The sequence below is a fragment of the Acanthaster planci genome, linkage group LG21 (assembly GCF_054643075.1).
Source record: "Acanthaster planci isolate LZ-2023a linkage group LG21, COTS_SCS, whole genome shotgun sequence".
Taxonomy (NCBI): Eukaryota; Metazoa; Echinodermata; class Asteroidea; order Valvatida; family Acanthasteridae; genus Acanthaster; species Acanthaster planci.
The window spans coordinates 5848525-5858455 of NC_141797.1; the positions used below are offsets into that span (position 1 = coordinate 5848525).

The following is a 9931-nucleotide window of genomic DNA, read 5'->3' on the forward strand; positions in this document are numbered from 1 at the left end:
TATCCTCTTACTCTTGAGGTTATTGCATCGTTCATGTGAAGTCTGATCTCCAAGTTAGTCATCTCTCTCTCTCTCTCTCTCTCTCTCTCTCTCTCTCTCTCCATCTCTCTCTCTCTCTCCTCTCTCTCTCTCTCTCTCTCTCTCTCTCTCTCTCTCTCTCTCTCTCTCTCTCCTCTCTCTCTCTCTCTCTCTCTCTCTCATATTTGTATAACAGGAAACCGTAGTTATTCAATAACTCATTCAAAGCAGATGGCTATAGGATAACGAACAGGGTGTCTCCTTCAACATTTGAGAAAACAATTGAATAAATGGGAAAACAATTTCACCTATCTGGTTTCACGATCGTTGATGGTGTTCCTCTAAGGGGATGTTGCTGAAGGTAGCACAGACGCTGCAGTGCCAGTGCTGTCGAGAATTAATATCGTATATTACAGTTGATTTATTAGTATTTGAAATAAAAGTGAGAAATAAAAATTTAGGACTGATCCAATATTGAGATGAAAAAAAATTACACAATTGTGGATACCATTAAAGGATTTAACAATAATATGCATTGCTAGGCCAGATTGAAGCTTATGCTGTGATAATTGCATACACACAAGTTATAGGATATAGCAGAGTCGGTGGGAAATATAAAAGGATAATTACAGGGATAGGCAACCTACTCTCTCTACAGATCTCAGCTGTGTAAAGACCACACAGTGAAACAATTCAAAAATGCGTAATAATCACTGTGTCCACAAAAAAATCCAAAGATGAAACAGTCATTACACTTCGTGCATGTGTGCAAGTCAAATGGCCAAACTTTCCAGAAAGCTTTCATGTAGACTATTTCCCAAGTTTAGTTGGCAATCTGGTTTATTGCAAGAAGAAATTCAAGAAAAAACCCTCCCGGTATGTAGTTGCCGTCCCTCCCTTGAATATATGTGAGCCAACTGAATACTCCTGAACCCCTTAGGATGTATGATGATTGCTGATTTGAAACCCTGTTCTGAATTCTGTTAACTTGTATACACCGAGGCGCCAGCGCTAAGCGTGGCCTTTTTATGAAGCGCGCCCTCACGAGACGGCCGTGAAATCGCGGCACTGCTGCAACATGGCCGCCCCCAAATTTCACCAAGAAATTTGCTAACTGTTAAGGCAATGGCAAAAACGTAACACTTCAGTTGAAACAATAAAACGTTGAAGAACGCATTTGCGATGAGAACACAGTTATTTTTTTATTCTTACTCAAGCAAGCAGTTCCTCGTGCCACAGAGTCTAAAGGGAATGAGAGTTTGGGTTAGTAACAGATTGGCCAAACCAGGAGTATCACCCTCATCATACTTTGCCAGTCGCACAAGCCGGGCCACTGGGCGTTTGTACTCTCGGTCGTTGACTCGAACACTGACTACCCTCACTCTCTGGTCATCACCAGGAAACACTTGTGTAATCGTCCCCACTGGCCACTGAGACCTTGGGAGCTGGGGATCTGCTATCATCACAACATCTCCCTCCGACAGATTTTCCTCTTCCCTTTGCCATTTCTGGCGGGTTTGCACGTTAGGAAGATAGGACCTAACAAAGTGACGCCGAAACTGATCGGCTAGTACTTGACTGTGCCGCCAATTCCTGCGACCCTTCAGCTCTCTCTCGTCATAGACCACCATCGGAAGTACTGGATCCCGTCGCCCCATAAGGAGCATGTTTGGAGTTACTGGATCCACGTCAGCAATCACAGAGGAGGCGTATCCCAGAGGTTTTGAATTGAGGATACCCTCAACCTCCACTAGCACTGTGCGAAGAACTGCGTCAGTTACGGTCCTATATCCAAGTACTGCCTTTAAAGCTCCTTTGGCTGATCTGACTTCCCACTCCCAAGTACCCCCAAAATGGGGCGCATCGGGAGGGGGGGTTAAATTTGAATTTGACCTTGTACTTGGCAAGACGCTGCACAATATCCAGCTCAATTGCCTTTAAAGTCTGCGCGATTTCTGTATTGGCCCCCTTGAAATTTGTTCCACAGTCACTAAGAAGTTCAAAGGGAACTCCTTTGCGAGAGGCAAAGTGCCTGTAGGCCATCAAGAAGTTATCGGCATCCAGACTTTCTAGAATATCGAGGTGCACTGCTCGGGTGGTCATGCATTTGAAGAGTAGCCCCCATCGTTTTTCCTGTCGCCGCCCAATTTTAACTGTCAGGGGCCCAAAACAGTCTACTCCTGTAGAGTAGAAGGGTGGCTTTTCCAGCCGCAGCTTGCATTCTGGAAGATCTCCCATGCGGGGCACCCTGGGCGTCCCTCGCCAGCGACGGCATTCTGGGCAAGCATGCAAGATTCCCTTTACCATCCTGCGCCCCCGGAAGATCCAAAACCGGCGCCAAAAATGGGCGAACACTTGATCAGTACCAGCCTTATGATTAAAATAGGCATCAGCATCCTTTATCAGGAGTTTTGTGACAGGATGGTGTGGGTCAAGTCTGTCTGTTGGCGAAGCCTTCCTTAGGCGACCTCCAACTCTAATCAGCTTGTTAACCGGGTCAAGCTCCGGTGCCAACTCAAGAAGACGACTATTTCGAGACAGCTCCCTGTTGGACGAAAGAGCACCGACTTCCTCCTTGAAGGTCTCGCTCTGTGCCTTTCGAAGCAACAAAATCTCCACCTCATGGGTTTGTTCTGGAGTTAGAATACCATCCAGCAACTGATCATCTGGGTACAGCTGCCTTCCAACTGCACTGATCAATTCTGTCCAACTTGAAAAGGCTGTAAAGTCAACATCAACCCCTGAGGTAGGCACTGTGAGACCACAGAAGACACTCTTGATTTCATTTTGTTCAACTATAGAGTTGACACGAGTTTGTGCCAAGATACATGCGCTGTCCTTCTGCCACTCCTCTTGAGGGTCATGAAGCCACCCTGGGCCATCAGTCCATCTGGAGCCTTTCCCTAATTTGGAAACTGGTAAGCCGCGGGTGACATCGTCAGCAGGGTTATCCTCACTTCGAACATAGCGCCATTCCATACCCTCAGACAATGTTTGTATCTCGGTTACACGAGTTCCAACGAAAACCTTGAACCTGCATGACTCTGACTGAACCCAACTTAGTACAGTGGTGGAGTCGCTCCACATCAGAGTATACTCAACATCAATTGTAAAAGCCTCTAGGACGACTTGCACGAGTTGGGCACCAAGGAGAGCCGCCATTAGCTCAAGACGTGGCATAGATAGCAGACGCTTTGGCGCTACCCGAGTTTTGGCTAACACAAAGCTTGTGTGGATCTCCCCAAGGCTGTCAGCGGTACGTAAGTGGGCAACTGCCCCATACAACTTCTCTGCAGCATCACAAAAGACACGTACGGACCTCTTCGCCGTGGCTGTCTCAACAGACGGTGGTGTATAACACCGTGATAACCGTATCTGTGGGATATACTCCAACTCCGTGCACCACTCTTCCCATCTCTGAGTTAAACCAGGATCAGTTACCCTCTGGTCCCAATCCAGCTTTTTTAACCACAAATCACGAACAAGCAACTTGGCTCTAGCTGTGAAGGGTGCAATGTCCCCCAACGGTTCAAATTGACTTGCAAGGGCCCTGAGGACTATGCGCTTAGTCAGCACATTGTGTTCTGGAACTTTGGCTGGGTAATACAGCTCATCACTCTTCCAGTCCCAGCATAGCACAAGAGCTGGCTCTGGATCGCCCCCCTGTGGGTCCAGTGACAACGATTGTACCTGACGAGTTGAACAAGCCTCATTGGGAAGACTCTCAAGTACTGTGGGGTGACTACTCGCATACTTCACCATCTGGAATCCTACTTCTTGTAAGCATTTGCGTGTGCTCTGGACAAGTTGGATAGCCTCTTCTTCAGTGTCTCGACTGGCCAGCTGGTTGTCTACGTAGGTCTCTTTCTCTATTGTAGGCTGGACTCGTAGATACTGGCCTACCCGGTCCACAGCAGCTTTCTGAAGGGCAAATGTTGCACAGCATGGACTACATGCAGCCCCGAATGGAAGTACCAACCACTCTATGACAACCAATTTGTCAAGATGCTCATCTTTCCAAAGGAACCGAAACATTCGTCGCTCTTCCAGTCGGAGTCTATCTTGATGAAACATGGCGGTTATTTCACCTGAAACTGCCACTCGACCCTGACAAAATCGTAAGAGAACATCCAACAGAGATGGACCCAAGGTGGGGCCGGCAACCAGTTCATGATTGAGGCTCTGGCCTCCAAACTCAAATGAGCAATTGAAAACAAGACAGTTTTTCCCACTGCTTTGTACAACATGACATGGAATATACCAACCTCGTAGTTGGTCTGCCGACAAGTCATCCACCGGTCCAAGAACCCTGACCTGTTTCTGGTCTTGGAGTTTCCGGATGTACGTGCGACGATAATCTGCCAACTCTGAGTTTCCCTCAATCTTCCTCTGGTTTGAGCAGGCCAATGCCAATACTGCTTGTGGGAGACTTGAAGGTTTCTTGTGGTTAGGCTTCCACAAGAGTGGAGTTTCAAGCCGCTTCACCCCATCAACTTCAACTTCCCTGGTGCTCTCTTCCAGCATGTTGATGGCAAGCTTGTCAATCCTCGAGCGGGTCACCTGCTTTTCATTTACCTGTGGTAATTTATCAACTGTCATAAATTGCTCCATCAATTGGTGCAGCTGCTGGTCCGGTTGCTGTGTAGCACGTGATGTGAACAGAATGCCTCGGTCCTCGAAAGTTTTACCAGGGATTTGGAGACCTTGGTGACCAAGGACAGTCCAGCCAAACAAGGTGTTTACTGCCACGGGGCAACTACACTTTGGACCACAGCGGACTTCAGATAAAAGCGTGAGTTCGACATGGTCCGCACCGATGAGCACAGACGGTTGAACCCTGTGGGCCGAAAACAATGCTAGCCCTCGTAACTGAGGCCACTTGTTTTGTAGATCCTCTGCAGACACACTGTAATCAACTAGCTGAACATCTGGGGCGCTGAAAGCACACTGTATGCCGTACCTTTCACTGTCTCCACGAGCAGAGACTTTGAAGTGAACACATTTTCCCTTCCAGCTGGTGTCACCCATCACAGTGCTTATGCAAAGTTGTTCTTCATGGCCAGGAATATTCAATTTGTCAACAACAGACTGCAGGACCATTGTCCTCTCCGCACATTCATCCAACACGCCAAAGGTGTCAATGCGACCTGAAGGCCCATGCACAGTAAGTGGCACAACTTTGATCAAAACATCACGCTTGTAGTCCACTCTAGGGCTAGGCCCTACCCCTGAACACATTACTGCTTCCTTAGCTATGGGTTCAGAAAGTTCGTGGAGGCTGGTGCGGTGGTCACCTTCGCATTCTTTACACTTTTTAGGATACACACATTCCTTCTCATGTTTCTTTGCACATTTTTTACATCGTTGGTTTGTCTTCAACCACTGCAACTTCTGTTCTCTTGTCAGGCCCTGAAATTTTTGACAAGTTTCGAGGTAGTAGCACGATTCTCTGACTTTGCAATACAAACAGGTAATCCTCTCTGGAGTCATTGCAGATGCATTGCTTTCACTTGGGGCCTTGGTCTCAGTAGCAATCTTCTTTCTGACTGCTGATGCAGTCGCTGCTGACTGAGGACTGGCTTTGGCCATGTAAGATCTGGATGGATACGGTTGGTTGGATGGAGACTTCTTTTGCCCCTGACTCCGCCATTGTGAAGACTCCCTGGGGGACTTTGACTTGCTTGCCTTTTCTAGGAGGATCAAACTAGCTGGGCCTTTCCTCTTCTTTAACCATCGAGTACGATCATGTACTGTGTATCTCATACCATGGCCTTGATTCCACATTTTGGACAGGAATTCTGAGTGAAGCCTCTCAGGCAATTTTTTGACAAGCTCAGTGGCATAGCGGTGGTGCTTAAGCTCATCACTAAAGTCCAATTTTTCAGCTGTTTCTACTGCTGTGGCCAGCTCATCTGAGAAGTCACGGAGTCCAGACCAATCATTGTGCGCAAGGACAGGACGGGCCTCTAGCTGATTGAGTAGGCCTTGGACTATTCGTGCTGGATCCCCATATGCCTTATGCAATTGCTTCATTGTCGCCGCATATGCTCCATCTCCCAAGATGAGATTACGGTCAGCAATGGCTAGAGGACGACCTCCGAGATGACTTCGTAGGTAGGTGAATTTGGTGGCATCTGGCAGTTGATGCATGGGGCCTTTCATGATGCTGTCCCATAGAGATCTAAAGGTTACATACTAACATCATGCTCACTGTCGAACTTAGGGATGTCCAACTAGGGGAGGCTATCCCAAATTCCAAAGCCATAGCCAAACGGGCCTGCGAAAGTCGTCACAGGGCCTTTACCGGCATTGGCAGCAGGAGTTGGGGATTTGCCCTTAGCCTTGGAAGATCCCTTAGGACAGTGTGAATGTTTGCTACCTTTATCACTCTCTGATGGGTCGTCACCATTGGAGGAACTTGATTCGCACTGTTCTTCACCACTGGAAGTGTCTGTGTCCTCTCTTGAGGTCGATGGCTCTGGAACCTTGCCATTCTTGGTGGACTGCTGCCTTGGGGCACCATGCTGAGTTGGGGATTGACTGCCCACTCCTTCCATGGCGGATGCACCACTGGTTGGTAAGAATTTGGAAACTGGCATGTCACTGAAAAAACGAACTGTGGGCAAAGACTGAACTAACAAGGTGTTAGGAAGAAATACGGAGGCATTTGGGTTAAAGACCTGTGGCAAGGAATTGGCCACTTGTACGCCTGCTGCCTGGTGAGAAACATACGAGTCTACCATAACACACGAAACCGGCGCATTTATTATCCCAGGAGGATGAGTGCTTGCCGCCCCATGTGAAATGTATGCGCCTGACATGACATGCGAAATGTGCGCGCTTGCTGCCCCAGGAAGGTAGGTTCTTGCCGCTCCGTGCGAAACGTATGCGCTTGACATGACATGTGAAGTGTGTTGACTTGCTGCCTCGAGAGGGTTAACACTTGTCACGGGGATGGCCATGCTGTGCTGCATTAACGGTACAGGCTCGGGCATGCGCACGTTAAGATTGACAGGGGTATTCATACCAATATCAGCGGTGGATAAGGGGAAAACGCTTGGAGAGACACACACACACACAAAAGACACTCGATGTCCCTGCCTCCAAATATGGGTTTTTTTTGGGGGGGGCTGATTTTTTTTTGTATTGCTTTTGCAATTCACCCCCAAAAAGAAACCCTGTCCATAAAGACAAAATAATCAATACATTTATTTATTTATTGGGCGCTGAATACAAACTTAGTCACAATAAGGTTTTTTTTTTTAATTAATAAATGTATTTCCTGATATTCCGATCAAACAATGACAAACACAAAGGTAGTGGGGTACTCCCCTTCCCATATCTTGCTTCAAATGACAATTTGCCTACTTCAAGGCACTTGGCCCCCCAAGTGAGTAACTGACCCAAAATATGATCATCATGATATAAGTATGGCACACTCCTTTAAAATCGTCTGAAATAAATTCTTCAGCACTATTGCACTCCTCACAGTCATGCTGATGGTCAGTACACCAAAATTATACATAAATATGTACAAAATTATACATTGCATAAGGTCTGCAACGGTTACACATGTATCCTCAACTTGATCTATCTACAACATTACAAAATATTACTCATCTAATTACATGGGTACAAGGTCAGCACCAAATTCACATGTCAATAAGTGTTTAACACAATAAATAATATCATGATGAAGCACCAGCGAGACGCGGCCTAAAATGGAATCAACTTGGGAGAGAAAGTGTCACCTGTCAACGGCCAAGAGCACATACTGCCAAAGAGGCCGTTAGGACGTAACTAATCCGCCACTCGCATTACTTTTGCACAACGACCAACGATCGTTGCCCTCAAATTACAGACTAAAAACATAAATGTGCTTTTAAAGTACTGGCCAATCTTCTCGATAGTGCTTATCAAAAAGATTATACTGTCAGAGTGTCCTAAACCAATCCTTGGTACTAATTAGTGGCTCGTGAGCATAAGACCCTAGTACGCACAAATTGGTGTTTTGAGTAATCATGTCATCCCCAATTTTATGTTTCAGACGGTGAGTGTGCCTCATACTCTGCACGTAAAGTGCCATGTCCCCATACAAACAACACATAACGCATCCACTAGTGGCTGGCAGCAAACTTATTACCTGCGGAAAAAAGTGCTCGGTGTAGCGTTAATCAAGACAACTGTTTCGCATCGGCCGTTTAATCTTGTTTTAATTTCCCAGTTCCGGATGGATTTTTTTCAGTCTGATTAAAATTAATCATTAATTATGTTCTAATAAAAAGATAGCTTGCAGTCCACCTTGTGTACAGGAGATACTACAAAGTACTTTTAAACTTGGACTTTTATGATCGACGAAAGTGACAACGACATTGCCCCTGGTACTGGATCGGTTTCACCAGTTACACCCCACTTTCAATACTTCTTTCGGCATAAAGAGTAATCAAACAATTTCTTTTCAGCAGTAATCTTACAAGTTTATATTCTTCTGAAGAATTTATCATTTTCTCAAAGTTAATTCATATTTCACAATTCCAGTGAATGAAAAAAATAGAAAACATTCCACTCGACTTTTTTGTCTGCACAGCGAGCTACCGGTCTTATCCTCCGCATGTTGCACAAGTAAATTTAAATTTATAACGCCACATACAAATCTATACAGCACCTGTGGTTGAGTTTCAAACAACGCGTGTTTGTACTTACCTGTGTGCGATCCAAAACTTGAAAAACCAACCGGCAGAGTTGAAGTGCACCGGGTGCAACCCCAAGTGGCACAAGAAAGACAGATAATAGCCGTTTTCCAAGCAGGTCCTTGCACGCTTTCTGCGTGTACACAAAGACCATACATTAAGGAATAAATTTGTTACGCGTACTCAGCGCGCTCAACGCCAAACGCGACATTGATATCCATCATAAACGCTCCAAACGCGTCCAAAACACGCCCTCTTTTGATCGGCTCAAAGCGGGTTATTTATACTTTCCAGTTTCCAGCAAATTTTAGAAACAAGAAAAGAAAAAATGGAGACTTAAAACTTCATTTCAATACGACATTCATCAGTGGAAGCGTTGGCTGGTGAAAATGAAAAAGTTCATGTAAACCGACTTGGCATTACATTCACAAGTAGTTAGTGCGGTTCCGCCGCCGACTGTTTGGCTCCTGTTATTTTGTTAAACCACATGTCAAAGTTTGAGTCGGTAATCTAGCCAGAATTCCTTCGCTAGAAATCTCAGGAAAATGAAATTTGCACAACAAGGTACTTAGGCCTAAATTCTACCTTTGAAAACAGAACTTGTCAGAAAAGGTGAAATTGGAAAACACAAAAAGGTAGCGTTTGCTTTCGAGGGATTCTGATAATTAGGCAAACAACTGCAAGTGAGTGGTCTTCTGCGTGCAAAATACCCATTTTTTTCTGTGAGAGGTGTCAAAAGTCGATGGATACGATCCCTGTGGCAGAGACGATGACTAACCCACCGCTACTGAGCCACCGTGTCCGATAATTGGTTTGGAGCCATCTGAGAAAGCACATGCTACCCGCTGCACGCATCATGCGATCGGTCGGTTTCGGCATATAAGCGCGGCGGACGGCTAACCCCACAGTTCTCGGGGAAATCTACGGGGCGGTCCAAGTGCATTCCCCACATCAATCTCCCCAGGTTACCTTGTTTCTGAAGAAAATGGATTCGTTAAGTACAAACGTCCCATGGCATATCACTTATCGGCAACCACAGGAAATTTTAAGACTCTGCCCAGGCACGAATCATTGTGAATGTAAATGTTATTTACAATCTGCAGTGGGACAGTTCAGTTCATTAGCCCTCTAGTCCTGTGTACAGATCCTGCTAAAAAGGAAAACCCTGCAGTGTGTGTAAACAAGTAGTGATGATAAAAAGGGGGAAAAAGTGAAACATTCAA

General features: G+C 45.9%; 1 protein-coding gene across 1 annotated transcript; it reads right to left on the reverse strand.

The window, feature by feature from the left end:
- Window positions 1-1803: 1803 nt before the first annotated feature.
- On the reverse strand, window positions 1804-6180 carry LOC147795728 (uncharacterized). The gene has a single exon (XM_087131461.1). The coding sequence runs from the start codon at window positions 6178-6180 to the stop codon at window positions 1804-1806; it is 4377 nt and encodes a 1458-aa protein (XP_086987587.1).
- Window positions 6181-9931: the final 3751 nt, after the last annotated feature.

Bases quoted from the DNA above. Each gene is read 5' to 3' on its own strand.
- LOC147795728 (XM_087131461.1), bottom strand. From the start codon at position 6,180: ATGAAAGGCCCCATGCATCAACTGCCAGATGCCACCAAATTCACCTAC.